Consider the following 21,123-nt stretch of genomic DNA (forward strand, 5'->3'; position numbering starts at 1 on the left):
CAAATTGCTCCTTTTTATAGGGAGGAAACCAATTCATTGAGTAGAACGTCCTATTAAACACTGAGAAGGATAAGATACACATTGAAGAAGGATGGATTTTTTTTTTTTTCCTGGAGATGGAGTTTCGCTCTTGTTACTCAGGCCGGAGTGCAATGGCGCGATCTCAGCTCACCACAACCTACTCCTCCCTAGTTCAAGCGATTCTCCTGCCTCAGCCTCCTGAGTAGCTGGGATTATAGGCATGCGCCACCACACCCGGCTAATTTTGTACTTTTAGTAGAGAAAAGGTTTCTCCATGTTGGTCAGGCTGGTCTCGAACTCCCAACCTCAGGTGATCCACCCACTTCAGCCTCCCAAAATGCTGGGATTACAGACGTGAGCCACCACGCCTGGCCGAAAGATGGAATTTCTTTTGGCTAACTTGAACCTCAATTTCAACTAAAGTGCCCTGTTCCACACAACATGAAAAAAGAATCCGTATATTCCTCCACCTTCCCTTTCCACCTGACTTGTTAATCATGCCCAGAGGGTCGCAGTAAGTTTAACTGCAGACAGTCATTTCAGTTAATGGCATTCTAAGCCCATCAGTTTTCAGTGGGGAGGATGAGAGAATCTTCCACTGTGTTTTTCTAAAGCAAATATTTAGTCCTTTCATCTTTTAGTGCCCTAACATGCAATCTGTCACCCAAATAAGAAAAAAAAAAAAAATACACCTTCTCACGTGGGTGTTTGCAGAAGTGACATCACGTCTCCGACGTCAATCAGACAAATGGCAAACACGTTCAGAGCAGAGCTGATCATTTTGCCTTCTGCTTTCTAGAGGCATATTCGAGAGAACTAAGACCCCACAGTGACACTTGCTATACTTGTGGAAAGAATGCCACCCACTTTCTAAAATACCCTATCATTTCAATGAGGATGCTGAAAAGCAACTTGTTTCCTGGCTACTTTGCTCTTTCTATGCTAGGTACCCGCGCTTGGGATGCTTTGTTTAGAGTGTGTGGTTGTTAAAAATGAAAACCATTCTTCTCCCACCTGGAAGACATTCCTCTACAGAAACCTGTTGCCAGACAATGGGAGTTTCTTATCAGTAAAAGTCCTTCCTCTCAGCTAAGTCACGGATGACCCGACTCTACCCCGCGCTGAGAATTCCTCCAGCCTGCTAAAAGAGAGATAGAGGCAGCGGGCACTTGGGACAGAAAAGCTGGGGTACTTGCGTGGAGGGCAGTTATAATGTTTTTGCTTTTTCCTGATCCTGAAGTGATTTTAGATGCTGTAAAGCCAGGAGAGCTACAACTGTGTTCTGGATGCCACCTCCCCGCCTCTCCCCTCCCCTCCAATTTCTGCTTTCTGCCCAGGGTCACTGCTCCCACTTCTCAATTGGCTGCGATGGCAAGTCTCCAAGTAATTACAAAGACAGGAATTGGATTACACAAGAATTTACATGTGTGCGATGGCTATTACCTTCCCCAGCAAAACGCACGGCAGAAGCATCATCTACTGTTCACTCAAGTGTGACACTCTGAGCTGGGACCTCGGAGGTCACCTCTCATTTCCCAGGGGGAGGACAAGCACACACAGCAGATCTCCACCGCACACATAGCCCTACATTGCACTTTTCCCTAAGAGAGCATTAGCTCTGAACAACAGCCAGGAAGACGGCAGCTCTGGTCTTCCTGTGCGTGTAGCAGCTCGTTCCAGAGCCTGGGTGGGGATGCAATGAGGACTGGTGCAGGCGGCTTGGGTGCTCTCCTCTTGCCATTCCTGGTTTCATCTAAGTCGTGGGGCTGGTGAGGACAGCCTGGGAGGACCAAGTTGGGTCAATAAAATCTACAGACATACCATCTTCATTTTAAACATTATGCCCAAATCTTGAAAATCTGTCCTGACACCTGAGAAAGAGTAAAATAAATAATTCAAAGTAGAATACTCCCAAAGTCATTTTCACTCTGAGGACTACATAGTTAGCAATAACATATTTCCCTCACTATTTTGTTCTTTGGCCACTGTTGGAATTAGCTTGAATTCTCATAAATCCACAAAGGGGCCCAGAGTGTGCTAGGTGTACGGGCAAGGACAGCCCACAATGAAGAACAGAAAATCCAACCACGACTTGCCAATAACTAACAAGCTGACAACCATGGCACTGTAGTTACATCTCTTTCGCTGGAGAGGGCTGGAGAAACAGGAGAGCAGAGCCCCTGACAATCAACAGTGAAACATTAGCCCTGGAATGGATGAAGTGAATCAAGTCAGCACTATCTATATCAAATGGAGAAAATAATAAAAATCAAACCCACATCTCCAGTGACTACACAAAGGCAGCAACAGGACATGTACAGGGTGATAGAGCCGTTCTGGGTCCTACGTGGTGACAATAATACGAATTTATATTACAGTTCATAGAACTGGAGACCAAAAGAAAAAGTCAATGATCACAATATACTTTAAAATACATTTTGTTTGTTTGTTTGTTTTGTTTTGAGACAGAGTCTCACTTTGTCGCCCAGGCTGGAGTGCAGTGGTATAATCTTGGTTCACTGCAACCACTGCTTCCTGGGTTGAAGCGCTTCTCCTGCCTCAGCCTCCTGAGTAGCTGGGACTACAGGTGCATGCCACCACGTGGGCCTGGCTAATTTTTGTATTTTCAGTAGAGACGGGGTTTCACCATATTGGCCAGGCTGGCCTCGAACTCCTGACCTTGTGATCCATCCGCCTCGGCCTCCCAAAGTGCTGGGATTACAGGCATGAGCCACCGAGCCCGGCCTAAAATACAATTTTTTTAATAAAAATCCCACGTCTCACATTTGACCCTCATACCTTAAATCAGGGGCACAGAATTGCATGCCAGTGAATGCAGATTTGAAAAACAGTTGCAAGTGACCTGACCAAGGAAGACCCCAGTGCAGAAAGCCCCAACAGAGACCTGGATCTTGTAGATTTTGTTGTCCCAAGCAGGAAAGGTCTAAGAAGAAACAAACATCCCCAACATACCACTATATCACAAGGGTCAGGAGCCTGTGTCAGACACTGCTACCCCTACCAAGGAAATGGGGAGAAAGGGCAGGGAAAGGACCTATCTTCCCTTCAGGTACGACATGTGTTTCTTCTTCTTCTTCTTCTTTTTTTTTTTTTTTTTTTTTTTTTTTTGAGACACAGTCTCACTCTGTCACCCAGGCTGGAGTGCAGTGGCATTATCTTGGCTCACTGCAACCTCCACCTCCCAGGTTCAAGTGATTCTCCTGCCTCAGCCTCCCGAGTAGCTAGAATTACAGGCACACTACCACACCTGGCTAATTTTTGTGTTTTTAGCAAAGACAGGGTTTCACCACTTTGGCCAGGCTGGTCTCTGACTCCTGACCTCAGGCAATCCGCCCGCCTCAGCCTCCCAAAGTGCTGGGATTATAGGCGTGAGCTACCGCATCAGGCCATGACATGTGTTTCTGAAGCCAGTAAAAGATGCCATAAGCAATCCCTCCAGGGTACACCTTTCCCTCTTACCTCCATATATCTTATATATCTTTCTCATAGTGTTTTTTTTTCTCACTCTGTCACCCTGGCTGGAGTGCAGTGGTGCAGTCTTGGCTCACTGCAACTTCCACCTCCCGGGTTCAGGTGATTCTCCTGTCTCGGCCTCCTGAGGAGCTGGGATTACAGGCGTCTGCCACCATGCCTGGCTAATTTTTGTATTTTTAGTGGAGATGGGGTTTCACCATGTTGGCCAGGCTGGTCTCAAACTCCTGACCTCGGGTAGGTGATCCACCCACCTTGGCTTCCCAAAGTGCTGGGATTACAGGCGTGAGCCACCGCACCTGGCCTCCTCACGGGTTCTTCTACAACTGGCAAGAGGAAAGAAATTTGTCCCGAGAGAGTGAGTTGTGACAACCTACACACTGGACTTCCCCCTGGTTCGTTACAAGTTGCTCCTACTTTCTAGTGGAGCTCATTTCTCACGAACAAGTGGACTTCTCACCTGTCACCCTGGCCCCTGGCGAACCACAAGGCTTACCACAAATGCTGCCACAAACCCAGCAGGCAGGAGTTGGGATGAGCACTAAGTGAGAGTGTGCGGGACCCCTCCCAACCTGTCCTGTGTGTAGATCACAGTCAAGCTACTGTCATCTCCCCCAACTCTGTGTTTCCAAACAACAAGAGGCTACCACCAGGACAGGGATGGTGCTGCGGGGCTCAGGCTAAGCTTGTCTGACCCAGTGACCGGTAGGGTTGGAGCAGAAGCCGAGCAGGGGGGTTCCATGTCCTGCGGCCACTACATGTCCCCTCACTTCCCCCTCTTACTCTTCTTTCTCTGGTGTCTTCGTTGCTTTCCCATCCCCACCCTCCCCTCTGGAGAGAACTGGCTTTTCCAAAACAGAAACTTTCACTCTGAATACAAACAGGCCTCTAATTTAGATCCTCCCAGCCAAGAGCCTTTCTCCCTGCTGCCCCGGCCTCTGAAGCTGGCTGTGAGTGCGCTGTGACATGGCCACAATCTAAAAGGGTGTGGCTGCTCCTCTTTCATTTTTGGCCCCTGTAGAAGAAGCCAGACATTGACCAGGAAAAGCAAATCTGGCCTTCTATGGTGCTTCCAGCAAACTGAAAAAAAAAAAAAAAAAAAAAGAAATTACTGATTTTTCTTAATGCAAACCGGTTTGAAACGGCCTTTCAGAGATGTGACAGAGAACACGGATGGGTGTGAAGTAAAAGGTGAAAGATGATGGTGCTCCTGGCAAAACCGGCAGCAGCTGATGCAATCAATACCTTTCCAATAAGGTCCATAGGACAGGCCTTATAACGAAGAATAAGAACTCAGATCTGCTATTTTGCTGGCCTAATAATCACTGCCCTTATAAAAATGAGTAAATTAAGTTCCAGAGTCTGGGCTGAAATATGGTTCCTCTCCGTTTCCAAATTCCAAACGTCTACCTTGGTGACATCATAAAAGGGATTAATACCTGAGAAATAGGTACATCAACAGAAACGCTGACTGATAGGCAGATAATGTGAAAACCACCCCTGTGGTGTCTGCCCGTCTCCCTAAGTGCTAACCGCGTATTCTCATATGGGAGACCCTGTATGGAATACAAAGTCTTAAGGCTAATTTATACTCTCCCTTGACGCAGACCAGCCCATTAAAAACTGACCTGTCACCTCACAGCATTAGAAAAGGGGAGGAGCCAAAACAATCAACGGTGGGGATGCCATGTCACACACCAAAGGCCCAAATCTTCTCTACGAATGACCTTTGTCACACGAGACACAAAGAAAATACGTGGCTCACAACGAAAGGGGAAAAAGGAGGTAGCCACTAACGTGGAGAGACATGGGCACAGCTTGCGGTGCCCTAGCGGGTGTCAAGTGGGCCCACTGAAGCTAGGATGCAGGGTGCAGGAATACTCCCATCTTCTGCATGGATGAGCTCCTTGGAAGACCTCGAGGAGAGTGCCTGGGCTTCCTGCTTAGTATACAAAATGAAAAGGATAGCGTTTACAATGACATCTCTTTGCAGCCCAAGGAATGGTGAACAATGAGGGGAATGGGGCCAGAAATGATCCCGGCTTCTCTGCGTCTGTTTTCCTGGTGGCAAGCTCTGCATCTGATAAGTAGAGTGGGGCTATGTCATGTTCCCTCTGCACTGGGAATATGACCTCACTGAGGCATTAAAAATTCCCAGGGAGGAACGGCAGTGTCCACTGACACTACCACAGTGGTTGATCAGCAGAGAAAATTTGTCTACTCATTTAGCCTAAAAGACTTCAACAAAAAAAATTGGCAGATAGAGAATGTGGGGAAGGAAAAAGTTAAAATAATCTGGTAGTCCCAACTGCCATCCTACCCAGTCAGCATGAACTGGGGTAGAGAGGGGATGACAAGGAGTTGAATTTGCTGGCCCACTTGCACAGAACAATCCGGGGCTATACATGCAAGGCAATGAGGGGTCACATACATCAAGGGGGCATTATAGAATGTTCCAGAATCACTCTCTCTTCACTATTTGCAACTTACACCCTCTGCCACATGAGATGCAGTTGCACTATTAATAGTGGAACTCTGTTTTTTGGTTTTGTTTGTTTGTTTTTTTGAGATGGAGTCTCACTCTGTTGCCCAGGCTGGAGTGCAGTGGTGCAATCTTGGCTCACTGCAACCTCCGCCTCTTGGGTTCAAGTGATTCTCCTGCCTCAGCCTCCTGAGTAGCTGGGACCATGTGCCCAACTAATTTTTGTATTTTTTTAGTAGAGACAGCGTTTTGCCATGTTGGCCAGGCTGATCTCAAATCCTGGCCTCAAGTGACCCACCTGCCTCGGCCTCTCAAAGTGTTGAGATTTGAGGCATGAGCCACAGTGCCCGGCCAACAGCAGAACTTTGGAAACAGTCTGTGTTCGTTGGGGCAACAGCTAAGCATATAAAGGCACAGGAGAGATAACCATTAGTACTTTCACAAAGAGTTTCTGTGGCATACATAGGAAAGTGTTTCTAGTATAGAGAGATGTAAAATAAACAGAAAACAAGTGCATGTATCGTATAATCCCACCTATGATTTTTAAATCACATTTTTTAAACGACTGAGAGGAAGTATTTCAAAATATTCACTTTGTCTTGGAGGGGTATTTCTTTGGTTGTCTCATCTGCTTCTTTATATAATCAGGGGTAGGAGATAAATGAAAATGTTTAGTTAGCAGAATGCTTGCTAATCCAAAGTTATAATGTAGAGACTTATAAATTAGCAAATACTTCCCTTCTAGTGCACTTCATTGTGTAGATCCAAATTTTCCATACATATCACGTACTGAAAAATACAGTACCCAGGAAATGAAGCAATATCTATATTTGTTTCAAATGACTAACAAGCAAAAATAAAACTTTGACCATGATGACATGCTTTTTAGAAATCAGACATATAATAAGCCACATAGGATGTGGTCTAATAAACCCAAGAAAAGTTTCATTTCCTCTCACCAAAATGGCTAACTCCTTGTTTATGCGTCTAGCTTGGCAAATTTAGCGGAAGTCTCTTCTTCCCTGAAATTTCTAGATTGAGAGGTTAACAAGCAAGTAGCAGCAATAATGTGCCCCCTCCTGAAAATACACACATGCGTGTGCACGCGCACACACACCCCCCAAAAAATGCAATAAAAACTGGCTGAACACCAGCAAAAGGGTAGGTCAACCACAAAATCACAAGGACAGAGTGCACCATCTCGCTAATCCCCGGCCACTGATCAGGAAAAGTTTATAGAACCCCTGAAGAGGAAGGAAACAAGGAATCAGGGAAGGGTTTGGACAAAGAACTTTTTAAAAGTTTGTTTGCAAGTATTTCCGTGAAAATGGTATTGACTGAGCAATTACAGGAAGAAAAAAAAAGAAAACTCTTTCTTCTTATCTGAATGCGGTTATATGCCATGGGTCACACCCTATTATTGTCACTATTAAACATGTTAATAGCCTCAATGTAATGACTTTGTGTGGCGAGCTTTAAAATGTACATGAATAGCTAACTAGAAAGAAATGACTCATCCCTGCCCAGGTGGATATTGACTTTCTGAGTCACATTTACTCAGCTGGTCTACCAACCTTAATTCCCTAGAGGAAGGGATCTAAAGGGTTCGAATCCGGCTAAATTACATGGAAAGAAAGAGAAGGGACAATGAATTTGAAATGTGGATGGGACAGAAAGTACAACTGTTGAGACTTGTAAGAACTTAGGGATCCGGAACCAAAATTTCCTCCCAACTCCTAAGGTGGCTGAGTGAAGAAAAGGATCAAACACGTTCTCCCTGAACAAGTGGAAGATGGCTGGTATCACGGCTCTGAACCATGGCCAATAACCATGGCCCTTCATTACCAGTAATTTTATAGCTATCACTCTTCAGCTGTGTGATCTCAGGGATGTTGCTTTCTCTCTCTCTGGCTCAGTTACCTTAATTGCAAAATGGGAATAATCACAGCACCTCCCTCATAAGGTTGCTATCAAGGTTTGGAAAAGTTAATATAGGAGGTAGTTACAGTAATTCTTACAATAGTTCCTGGATCACAGGAAGCCTGTGTTAAATGTCAAGGGATCTCTGTAGGTACCCAGTGGAGCAGACTGGGGGAATATCCCATGACCACCCCCTTTTTTGCAGATGCAGGAATTGCATCACAGAGCAGGGAAGCACCTTGTCAAAAAAGTGAGGGCTGGACTCAAACTTAGTTCTTATGACCAGTCACAGGAGGTCCCCACCACACTCTGCAGAGCTATTTCTATCACACCCATGCTGTGGGATCAGGATTTTGAGACATCACCAAAATTCTTCCCCTGCCCCCACCCCCCCACCGAGGGAGTCTTGCTCCGTCACCCAGGCTGGAGTGCAGTGGTGCTATCTTGGCTCACTGCAACCTCTGCCTCCCAGGTTCAAGCAATTATCCTGCCTCAGCCTCCCAAGTAACTGGAATTACAGGCATGTGCCACCACGCCTGGCTAATTTTTGTATTTTTAGTAGAGACGGGGTTTCACCATGTTGGCCAGGGTGGTCTTGAACTCCTGACACCTTGTGATCCACCTGCCTCGGCCTCCCAAAGTGCTGAGATTGCAGGTGTGACCCACCACGCCCAGCCACCACCAAAATTCTTGAAGTAGGTACTAGGAATGTTACATGTGAATTTCCATGAAAACCTACAGGGAACACATAACTGAGCTACTCCAGCAGCGACCAGCCCATCACACGGACGCACCATCAGGGTGTGATTCCTCAAGAATCCTGCTAATTGCCTGCACCAGTCTGAGCCCACCAACTCTCTCACCAAGCACTCCCTTTATATATAGCCCGTATGTGAACCTTTATCACTGATGGAGAAATTGAAGCACAGATCAGTCGGGTAACTTGCCCAAGGTGGCACAGCCCATTAAGTGGCATCTTTATATCTCACCTATTCACGGTTTACAGATTTAGATGACATCCTGGAAACGTGGCATTTTGGCACGTCCCTGGGAGATGCTGCTGGGTTCTGAGGACAAGGCTGAGAAATGCTCAGTCACTGGCGCCAGGGATCTAATCAGCTCCTGCGGATCTTGAGTTATAAGGAAGAAACCCAGTCTTTCTGTTTCGTTTTCCTCATACTTAAAATGGGTGCCCAGTTCCTTTATCTACCTCCTGCCGCCAACCAAAGATTAATGAGTTACCATGTGCCAGGCTCTGATGGGAGAATAGCTATATTCATATCATCTTAACGTAAATAGCCAGAATGAACAGCTATGCTTATTAAAAGCTGAACCAACTACAGGCTACTGAAAAAAATCTTCCACCAGGCCATGGCTAATGCAGAAGAAAGGGGGCCTCCCTGCTCTATCAGACCCAGGCCAGTTAAAGGGCATGCTCCTTACACACACAGGCAGTAGCTCCAGGTAATCAAGACATAGGCACGGCCCAAGAACATGTAAGATCAGAGGCAAGCGTGCAAGACAGCAAAAGTCTGAAGGACTCCAGAAACATTTTGAGACGGAGTCTCACTCTGTTGCCCAGGCTGGAGTACAGTGGTGCAATCTCGGCTCACTGTAACCTCTGTCTCCCGGGTTCAAGCGATTCTCCTGCCTCAGCCTCCCAAGTAGCTGGGATTACAGGCGCGTGCCACCACGCCCAACTAATTTTCGTTATTTTTAGTAGAGACGAGTTTCACTGGTCTCGAACTCCCGACATGGTGATCTGCCCACCTCAGCCTTCCAAAGTGCTAGGATTACAGGTGTGAGCCACTGCACCCAGCCACATCTTCAGTTTTATGCACATTTGGCTAACAGGGAATAGTTGGACCAGAGGATTTCCACTTTAGTACATGAAGTTACTAAAGAGAATTAGGTATGTTATAATATCAAAAAGTGTTCCTAGAATTAAAAGTAGAAAGAATTTGCAAAACCTTATGAGGTATAATCCCAATTTTGTGCACATGAATGATTAGAAATTTGGAAACGTATCCAAATATCGAGAGATTATCAGACAGACATGGTGGCTCACGCCTGTAATCCCAGCACTTTGGGAGGCCGAGGCAGGCGGATGACCTGAGGTCAGGAGTTCAAGACCAGTCTGACCAACATGGCAAAATCCCGTCTCTACTAAAAATACAAAAATTAGCCGGGTGTGGTGGCAAACACCTGTAATCCCAGCTACTCACGAGGCAGGAGAATTTCTTGAACCTGGCAGGTGGAGGTCACAGTGAGCCAAGATCACACACTCCAGCCTGGGAGACAGAGTGAGACTCCATCTCAAAAAAAAAAATTGAAAAATAAAAAAGGCCAGGTGCGGTGGCTCACACCTGTAACCCCAGCACTTTGGGAGGCCGAGACAGGCGGATCACGAGGTCAGGAGATCGAGATCATCCTGGCTAACACGGTGAAAGCCCGTCTTTACTAAAAATACAAAAAGTAGCTGGGCTTGGTGGCGTGCACATGTAGTCCAGTTACTCAGGAGGCTGAGGCAGGAGAATCGCTTGAACCCGGGAAGCAAAGGTTGCAGTGAGCTGAGATCGCGCCACCGCACTCCAGCCTGGGCAACAGAACGAGACTCCATCTCAAAAAAAAAACAGAGAGATTATCAATAGGTAATAAGAATATAGGTATTTACATTTTCTTTATATATTTTTACAGTTTCTAGTTCTCTTATATGGCTATTTATCACTTCCTATGCCAGAACAAACTTTTAAAGATGATTTATTCCACGTTTTCTCTCTCCAACAGCAAGACTTACGTACATATATATCACTCCAGGTTTCTGCCTGCTGGAGACACTGCTTTCTGTTCCTGTGGCTCTAACACATCGCACAGCACCCAGTAGGTATACAATAAATGTTTTTAAAAACAGAGGCTTTATTAATCGGTTCATAAATATTCAGTTTTCTTTTTCTAAAAGCTAACATTAGTACTAAATCATTTGCTGTTTAAATCTAAGCGTTCCTTGAAAATTTTTCATCTGCATTGACTTTTGCTTTTCTCAAGATAAAAGCATATTCTAGATGTTCTTTTTTCTTTAGGACTACTAATTTGAAGAGAACTGCCACTCGCAAGCACTGAGCAGTGTGGGGGATTGATGTTGTACTGAGTTATTTAAAGGAAATTAACAATGCTTCCTGTCCTTGGAGAGCAACACCTGCAAGTAAAGCCATTCACGGCTGCCTCTGGGAGGTACTGTCGAGGCAAAGCGGGCATTTTCCAGCACCCTGAATTTTAAAAGAAAATCTTTAAGTTCTAAATTACTAGTAACGGAGGCGAAGTTGAGGTGGTAGCTTCTCCGTTGCGAACTGTGAAGAGTCCCGGGAGACACTTCCTGGGGCCAAGTTTAATGGGACAATGTTGTGTTCCTCATTTTCACGGAAGTTACGTGTGGCACTGGATCACGAGGCCTTCACTGGGAGCCAGGTATCCTGGAAGCATGGGAGCACCACCCTCCACCCTCTCCTTGTAAACAGGCATTTTTATGGCTATGATATCCCTATCAGTGGTCAGCACACCCAGACATCATGGCACCCGAAATGACAGTGACCCGCCAAGAATTCAGGGACCGCAGAGGATGGGCCCTGCCCTAGAGAGAGGTAAACTTTGGATGGGCGGCTTCATTTCAGAGCTAACTCATCTCATACCGTCATTCTGCTCCGAGACCTACCTCAATACACCAGGGCTCCCCAACTTTTTGTAAGGAGTGGCTCCTTTTCATGTCCCTGAAGACTTGAGTGCTGACAGTGAAGTCTGAGGGGGGGTAGAAGTGCTGACAGTCATGTCCCTGAGTGCAGCAAGGGAGGGGGCTCTGCTGCCAGGAAGAAAGGGGAACAGAGTAAGGCTCGGGAGTGAGGGGGACACGTCACCAAGGCACACACAGCCCCCAGCCTTCCTTTCTACCCTAACCCACATTTCTACAGAAGCTCCAAGCAAGAGGGATTATAGTTCCCAGCGCAAATCAGAACTCTCCCATTTCCCTGCCATCCAGCTCAGGGTCCCTTCTAGGAACATCTGAAATGCAGCCTCCTCCAGGCAGCCTTCCTGTTCTGTATTCTCACCCCTACCCACCATTCTCCTAATGGGCATGGCCTCCCCTTCCTCTGAGCCTCTCAAGAATCACCTAGCTAGCATTTTCTCTCTCAACTTACCTTACTGAATCTATTAGTTATGTGAAATTGCTGGTATTTCTGTCCCACAAAAATACAATTACATATGGTTCCACTTAATACTTCAGCTGTTTGGGGAGCTGATTTTTTTTTTTAAAGAGATGGGGTCTTGCTATGTTGCCCGGATTGAACTTAAACTTCTGGGCAATCCTCCTGTCTCAGCCTCCCAAACAGTTAGGACTACAGGTACACACCACCACACCCAGCTAATCTTTTTATTTTTGTGTGTGTGGAGACAGAATCTTGCTATGTTGCTCAGGCTGATCTCGAACTCCTGGGCTCAGGCAATCCTTCTACTTCGGCCTCCCAAAGTGTTGAGATCTCAGGCAAGCAGCACCATGCTTGGTTGATCTGTCTTCACTCATACCTTAACACCTTTTCCTCTGCCAGGCGACAGTCTTTTGAGAAAAGCAACTATACTACCAATCCTGGACCCCCTGAAAGATCTGGCAGCACACACCTTGGGTGCTCAAGAGATATGTGTTAATTTGAATTTCAAACCCTGTCACAATAACTACTACAGTTTACTGACAGCCTACTCTGTCTGGGGCCCTGGACAGGAGTGTGCCTCTTACTCCATTAATCCTCACACCTACTTTATGAGGTAGGTAGTATCATGCCCATTTCACAGAGGAGGAAACTGACTCAGAGACTGTAAGGAGCATGCCCAAGGTCACACAGCTAGTAAATGGCAGAGGGTAATATAGACCAGGTCCCAGTCAACTCATGCAGGTGCCTGCTGTAGAGACCCATTGGCCTGTCTATGGCTCTATAAACAAGAGAATTTAGGGCTGTAAAAAACAACTTGGGGTCCAAGAAGGGCGACTTTGCAACCAAGAAATATTATTCTGCTTTCCTTTTTTAAAAAAGAGAAATAGCTATGCCTTTTATATTCATTGCAAAAAGTTTTATACGAGGAAAAACTCCATGAACAATTTTTTCGCGTAATTTGTTCAGGATTAAGACTAAGAGATTGAGGATAACACCAACATCTTGTACGTTTTTTACGTTCACTATCACAGTAGACATAGTGGGTATGGAAGACTCTGGAAAAGAGGAAATTGATAAAAATAAAGGAAAAATGTATACCACAGCAGCCACGTCTTTAGAGCAATGTACATGGTTACCACAGTACATGGTATTCCCATGGGCTCCAAGTTTATCCAGATGGATTGAAACCATCCACAGGCAAAGTGAGCTCCCAAAATGAGAGGCGGCCATTGCTGCCCCATAACTGGAGCTACTACTCCAGGGCCCATGCTGGCTGCAGCTGACCCTGTGTCTGGATTTTGAGAGCAATCAACTAACTGCCAGAAGCTGAGAGATCTGCCCCCAGGAAGGGAAGCTGAGCACCAGAGGAAGTACTTGGTTCTCCACCCCTGGAGGTCTAAGGTCTCCGTCTGGGAAGCAGAGCGTCCCACTCTGCATTTCTTCACAGAGCTGATTTGTAAACAGGAGCGTGAGTCATTAGGCAAGCATGAGTCCATTTGAAAGATCAGCCCAATTTTACAGCTAAGGCTATCCTATTCAGTCCAGCCACAGCAGTGACTCACGTTACTGCCTTCCACCAAAGGTGACTCGGTTAGCCCTCCAATTGTTTCTAGAAGGAACCCAGCAACATGAGGGTTTAATCCCTGTCTGCTTGCTTTATTTTCTAACACAATGCTGAGAGCAAAGAGGCAGAGTTACCAAAGTGCCCCAGAGAACGCGCTGGGAAAGAAATGAATCCGTGGTTGCCACAGACCACATGCTCTTCTTTATCTTCCACGGGCATTTCCTCATGGCCTTTATTCTTAGAGGAAATTGTACCTTATGGAAATGTTAAACACACACACAACCTCTCTGTACAGATCTAGATATTCTCCCATGCCTGGGAACCTCAGAGCCAAATTTACAGTTCACGTCCAGCATTGCATCAGGGGCTACTGGCTTTGAACTTGTAGAATTAACCTTACCCCTAACCTTATTCTCCACCTTATCTTACCGGGCTACACTGCTTTCCTTTCCTGTGTGTGTGTGTGTGTGTGTGTGGCCGGAAGGAGGTTTATTACCCCTTCAAAACCACACTTCCCCACCGCCCCCCAGCTGTCCTCTTTAATGTTCTTAATTATTCATTTCCAATCCTCTTACAGAATACAAAGTCTTAATAAATGACTTCCAATTTTAGGGGGGTAGGAGATGTCTTATAAAAAGTTCAAATGTATATACAACTACAAAATCTTTTTATACCATGATAAAATAACTATAGTTTCTCCCCCCTCCTCCTTTGAGTCTTTCTTAAAAAACAAACAAACAAAAAACTCTTCAACAAATCCTCAAGACCAGGAAATAAACATCTGCTGAGTTTTCTGCTCAATGTCCATTCATGATTTTTCTGGTAACAATTACTGCCAACTACTTAGGGGGCAGTCCCCTGACTCTAAAGCCATGTAGCTTAGTGGAGTGAACCCCACACCCAGCTTCAGAAGTGGGAGAGTTTACACAGTACAAGCTCACTCAGACACTGCAACCCCTTCCCATAGACACAGGTTCAGAATCAAGGTCACAGACTTGTAGACAAACATAAGATCTCTTTGGACTTGAATAAACCTCTGTGCAGTAAAACCAACTGGGAGGCTAGCAGAGCCCAGAACTGGAAAGAGATGGTTCTAATATATGGGCCTCTGGATCCAGCCATGCCTGATGCCTGACCGCTCTGGACTTTTCAGTTATGGATCAATACATGCATTTTGCTCAGGCCAGTCTGAATTGGGGTTGAGGAGACAGAGAAGAATTTTGACTGAAGCAGTCGTCACCTCAGCCAGACTGGCCTCCATAGTTGTCCATCCACGAATCAAGGGAGGATGTGGGAAAAATTGGAGGTGTTACAGGATAAAAGTAAATGAAGGCCCCATGAGTTTCATTCTCCTGACATCATGAGTGGGCTGTTACAAGGCAAAGTACTAAAGTAGGGATTTGGTGCTTCTTGAAAGAATGAAGCAGTGGCCAGTCTCTGCAGAAAGAAGACTAGGACTTTCAGCCACCACCCCCCTGCTGGAATTGCCCCAAGGGCCCTCCTTTACCTCTAGTGTCCCTGTCAACGCCACTGGCAGCACTGAGCTATTTCATGGCATTCTGTGGTCTCCAAAATGCACCAAATCCAGAAAGTAGAGGCCACAGATGCTAACCAGCACTAAAATCTGCCTCCTGGCTTTCTCCAGAAACACTGCCTATTTGTAACACAGGACCTCAAGAGGTGTATTCCTCCTGTGGAAAGTGAAGTTATGAGGCTGGATCAAGTTAAGAGAGAAGGTAGACTGACAGGGCTGCTGGGTTTGAGTCTCACTGGTGGCTCAGCACCTGATGTCATCGTGTGCTAACCAGATCTGAACACAGTCACATGGATCAAGAATCAGGTGTGCCATCCATAAAGTCGTAGTAATACTTGTGTATTCCACTATCTTGCTTCTTTATGAGCTTACTGCCCCACTCCACAACTAGCTGGGTAATATTCAAAAGCTAATGCAATCGAATAGCACCTAGCAAGCCAGAAAATACTAATTGCTCTGCCAGGAAACATTTAAAAATGAACAAATATAGAAGGAGGTGAAAAGCATTTGAAAAACAAAACCCCTAAAAATACAAAGGCTTCCAGAGATGAGAATTTTGTATGAAATAATGTCACTCAGGGCTGGGTGCGGTGGCTCACGCCTATAATTCCAGCACTTTCTGAGGCCAAGGCTAGAGGACTGCTTGAGCTCAAGAGTTCAGGACTAGACTGGGCAACATAGCAAGACCTCGTCTCTACTAAAAATTTTTTAAAAAAGAAAAATATTAGCCAGATGTGGTGGTGCAGGCCCGTAGCTACTCAGAAGGCCAAGGTGAAAGGTTTGGTTAAGCCTGGAAGCGCAAGGCTGCTGTGAGCCATGATTGTGCCCCTGCACTCCAGCCTGGGTGACAGAGGGAAACCTGAATAAAAAGAAAGAAAGGTGTCATTCAGAGTAAAACTGGCCAACAACCATTGGCTATTAGAAGAATCTGAACCAACCTCATAGGCAAGAAGAAAAAGGCAAGAGCTTTACTACTCTTTGCCTCAGAAAACTCCGTTGGTAATTAATTTTATGTGTCAGGGTATTTTTGTTTTTTTGTTTGTTTGTTTTGTTTTGTTCTGTTTTTTGAGATAGAGTCTCTCTTTGTCACCCAGGCTGGAGTGCAGGGGTGCAATCTCGGCTCACTGCAACCTCCGCCTCCTGCGTTCAAGCGATTCTCGTGACTCAGCCTCCCGAGTAGCTGGGAATACAGGCGTGCACCACCACTCCCGGCTAATGTTTTATTTTTTTGGTAGAGATGGGGTTTCACCATGTTGGCCAGGCAGGTCTCCAACTCCTGGCCTCAAGTAATCCGCCAGCCTCGGTCTCCCAAAGTGCTGGGATTGCTACAGGCGTGAGCTTCCATGCCTGGCCTTATGTGTCCGTTTGACTAAGTCACAGGGTGCCCAGATATTTGGTTATACATTATTCTGGATGTTTCTCTGAGGATATTTTTGAATAAATTTAACATTCACTGAGCAAGGCAGATGGCCCTCCTTGATATGAGCAGGCCTCAGCCAACCAGCTGAAGGCCGGAATAGAATACAAGGCCAATCTTCCTCCGAATCAGGGGGCATCCTCCTGAGTAACTGCCTTCGGACTTGAGCTAAAGCAGTATCTCTGGGTTCGAGCCCCGCCAACCTTCGAACAGGAATTACACCGTCAGTTGTACCAGTCTTCCAGCCTTTAGACTAAGACTAGAGCGTCACCATGGACTTTCCTGGGTCTCCAGCTTCCCAGCTACAGATCATGACACTTAATGATGCAGATTATGGAATTCCATGACTGGGTGAGCCAGTTCCTTATTGCAAATCTCTCTACATAAACACATACATCCTATTGGTTTTGTGTCTCTGGAGAACCCTGACAAATGCATGTGGATTCAAATTTTCATGTATTTTCTCCTCCACAGCAAGAGGGAACGGATTTGTGGGTCTCTGAAAGATCAGAGTTTTAAAATGAAGTGAGTTTTAGAAATCATCTAATCTAATTCTTTATGATTTTCTTTAAACCTCCAAGTCGAGATGTAAAAGGGCCTGTCCAGGACCACACAGCTAAAAAGGAGCTGAAACTAAAGCCTAGATTTTTAAAGAATAGAGTTCAAGGTTCTATGCATAAATGGAAGAATTTTCTTTTGGAAATGTGGCTTCTTTGGAACAATAAGAAAGCCATCTAAAAGAAGGATATTGCTAAGGGCCATTCCACTAAAAAAGCAAAGTAGCGAACTGACAATTTTTAAAAATCGGTGAGAAAGTAACATCCTCATATTTCTTATCATTTATTCACACACAAGGATGCCAAAAACCAACCATCCAAACCAACCAACCAACCCCACGTACACACATGTAACCTTGGAGAGAGGTAAGGTCTTTACAGGTCACACTGATCCAGCTTTATGTACCATCAATAATTCTCACCTCTGAAGGTGAGGTAACTTTGATGGGAACTAATTATATCTTAAATACACTGTCAACTTGATGCAAAGGCAAAGAAACTGCAATCAGGGCCCCAGATAAGCTACCATTTTTATCATAAAGACAAGCCAGTTCCTCCCCAGACTGGGATATCATCACTCACATGGCAAATTTACGCAACCCTTTTTTCTCATTATTTTTTTTTTAATGTGAGCATGTGTGAGTGGCAAGGTGTGAGTAGGGGCCCACACTTGCGCGCGCGCGTGTGTGTGTGTGTGAGTGAGGGTATCAGTATATGTGGAGGGCAATGTCCTAGAGTCACGAATGGCAAGTGTCCAGGTCACACACAGCACCTCCCTCTTCCCTTACTACCTCCATACCACACAGCCACTCTGCTCAAAGTTGGCACAAGTTGAAACGTAATCACCATCTCTGCACTCAAGGCATGCAGAAATGAAGTCTACCTCAGCCCTCAAAGACTTCACCTGAGAAAGAGATAAGGCTCCAAACAGAAGGCAAAACAGAACAAGCACAGAAAGAGGCCACCTTTTCACATACCTTTACAAAGCACTGCTCACCCCTCCTCGACCTCAGCACAGACAGAGCGTAGGGCGTCAGTGTCACTGCCACTGCCACCCTCCCACTGACTAGCGCTGTACTCTCTGAATTCCTGGGGCTCAGCCTGACACAGCACATGAGGGTGCTGGCTGCTGGATGACTTCTAAGGGCTGTGTCCACCTCCAAAACACTCCACTTCTGTATGGCTAGTGGAATACCGAGGAGCGGGTTCGTTAGGGCCTTGACTCTTCATGTACAGAAGCAATGTGCCTGAATTTCTGGACATGGCCATTATATAATAAAAGGGTAAATTTATTAAAATAAGTCACATCCAAGGAGAAAAGGCTGCATGCATGCATGCATGTGCACACACAAACATAAACACACACGCGCACGCACACACACACGCGTGCACAGAGCGAAGATTTCTTGTACTGAATAAAAGTTCAACATGACCAAGAAAAAGTATTTTAGGAATATGGCATCATGAATAGGAATTTGCAGCATCATTTCAAAAGGTGCTTGTTGGCTAAAACAAAGTTTTGTCAACAGTTTCTTTTTTCCTTTGGGGTGGGGGGAGTGTACCTATCAAATATTGAGAAGTTGGAAACAAGATAATTTTTTTCATTATTGTATCATAAACAATACAGGGAAAAAGGGTAAAAAAATTTTTTTCAAGTTAGGAATAAAGTTATTAAAAAAGAAGTTATATGGGTAATTCTGAATAAAGGAGATGCTTTGACTTTTTAACTGTATCGACACTAAATTAGTTTTATACGTGAAGGTCAAGGCTTTACTGGGATGAAAAGTAATAAGGTGAAATGGTTAACCTTACCATTATCCAAACTTGAGATATTAACCAAGGCATGTGGGGGGGAAAAAAAAAAGGTAGTGGCTCACACCTGTAATCCCAGCACTTTGGGAGGTCAAGGCAGGCACCTGAGGTCAGGAGTTTGAGACCAGCCTGGCCAACATGGTGAAACCCTGTGTCTACTAAAAATACAAAAATTAGCCAGATGTGGTGACGGGACCCTGTAATCCCACATACTCAGGAGGCTGAGGCAGGAGAACTGCTTGAATCCAGGAGGCAGAGGTTACAGTGAGCCGAGATCAGGCCACTGCACTCCAGCCTCGGCGACAGAGCAAGACTCCATCTCAAAATAATAATAATAATAATAATAATAATAATAATAATGAAGTTCAAACAGACCTGGCTAACATTAAATCAAGTCTTTTTGCAGGCACATCTAATTTCAAGGACATCCATACACTAGCTGACACCAGCCATCACTCCCATTTGTTTCCCGCAACAGGGATGAGGTTTGATGCGACCTCAAGCAGGTGGAAAATGAAGCTTCTCCTTGCAACCTTCATATCCATTATTTCCCTATGCAACGGAGAGAACCTCTGTCCTTAACAGTATAATCTTTCCAGACAAGTCAGCAAGCAAGCATGAAAAACCATGCTCATCAATGACTTTTTGAGAGAACAGGAGTTGATTTCACATGTTTAAGCCTAACACAGAAGCCATCCACCTTACTCAGCAATGACTGTCTATGAAAGAACATGAAGCAGAAGTTCGGGTTCAAGCAGCACAGGCTGCAGAAAGCTTTCTGAATCTAGCTAATGAAGTCAGCATTATACTGTGCTTATAATAAGATTCTTGCTAAAGGGACGCTCCTTCTCCTAAGCAGCCTTTGGGAAGTAGTATTGGTGTGTGTTGTGTACTGTGAGCATCACTGGGCAGAATCAAGGGAGGGAGAAGAGGGTCTGATCAGGACTTGTGATGTGTACTAGGTAATTCTCTCTTTAAAAGCCAACATATTTCCTACAAAAAGAAAGTTAGCAGCCTAAAATGGGACTGACAAGTCAAGACAACATAGGGGCTAGGTGTGTCAGGGGATCTAGCTAGCTACCACTCAGGAAATTTAGATGGATTTGCTCTGAAAAAGAAAGCAGTGTTGGTAAACAGCGCCCTCCTCCCCTTTCAATGGGAATCAAATGTTTTAAAAAGTAAATAACAGGTTCCTGGAATACCCCTGGAATTTCTCCTGGAAATGCTTTCATAGCTCACATCTTGTTAGCCACAGGAACCCCAATTACATATCCTCTTTTCTCATTTCCACTAACCAATTACTAGCATTAGATAATAACACACTATTTTCTGCTAATATGTTTCCTGACAAGATCAAACTCCAGAGGGTCTTCCTGATGCAATAACTGAATAATTGTGCAAACGAGGGCTAATTTATGAGAAAATGTTATTTAAACCTTCTCGGGTGTTTATGAAAACAAACCATGTTGGTTAGGAGACACCATAAACGCTAAATTGCATAAAAACGTATGAAATGGAAATGGCTTTAATGAAAACAAGTTCTTTTCAGACATTATGAAAGGAGAAATCCCAATGGGAGCATATAAAGATATAAATATTCAAGAACAATGCATTCCCACAGGCAGGATCAACTTGCCACCACCTTGTTCAGAATGGGAACACACAAGGAAACTTGAAAACAAGACTTGCCGGCCCCATTCACTGGCAACCTTGGTTCCAATCCTTGCCCCAGTGTATGAATTCCAAAAAGAATCACACTGTCACAAATCTGACTGCGTAGGCAGTCACCGCTGTGTCAGAGAGTATATACCCAGGGCATCCACAATGCCTTCTGCTTGGCCTATGGTGATGTGACAGCTGCCTTGTAACGTATTTGTAGTGTATTTGGGGTTTCTCAGCTTGAAAAGGAGAGGTGAAGTTTTCATGGCATAAGGAGTGTGCAGTCTGGGATGAATTATCTCTTACGCCACCCAAAACTTTGGCTATCTTCTAACTCCAGACATTTATAACTTTATTAGTACAAATCATGTTAAAGAGGACTTTTGAGAGAAGGGGGAAAATCCTAAATTGTGTGTGCGTGTATGTGGGCTGTGTGTGTGGGCTGTGTGTGTGGGCTGTGTGTGTG

The 21,123-nt window shown here is 45.1% G+C and overlaps 1 protein-coding gene across 2 annotated transcripts in view; it reads right to left on the reverse strand.

The window, feature by feature from the left end:
• TCF7L2 (transcription factor 7-like 2 (T-cell specific, HMG-box)) overlaps positions 1-21,123 on the reverse strand; it is a 128,706-nt gene that overhangs the window by 66,591 nt on the left and 40,992 nt on the right. The window contains exon 2 of one of the 2 annotated variants that reach the window (XM_011967520.1): positions 11,625-11,765. In XM_011967520.1, coding sequence (XP_011822910.1) covers positions 11,625-11,765 — 141 coding nt within the window. Of the gene's footprint in view, positions 1-11,624; positions 11,769-21,123 lie in introns of both variants that reach the window. The other variant, XM_011967521.1, reaches the window with a different exon arrangement.

The sequence above is a fragment of the Mandrillus leucophaeus genome, unplaced genomic scaffold (genome assembly GCF_000951045.1).
Source record: "Mandrillus leucophaeus isolate KB7577 unplaced genomic scaffold, Mleu.le_1.0 Scaffold80, whole genome shotgun sequence".
Classification (NCBI taxonomy): Eukaryota; Metazoa; Chordata; class Mammalia; order Primates; family Cercopithecidae; genus Mandrillus; species Mandrillus leucophaeus.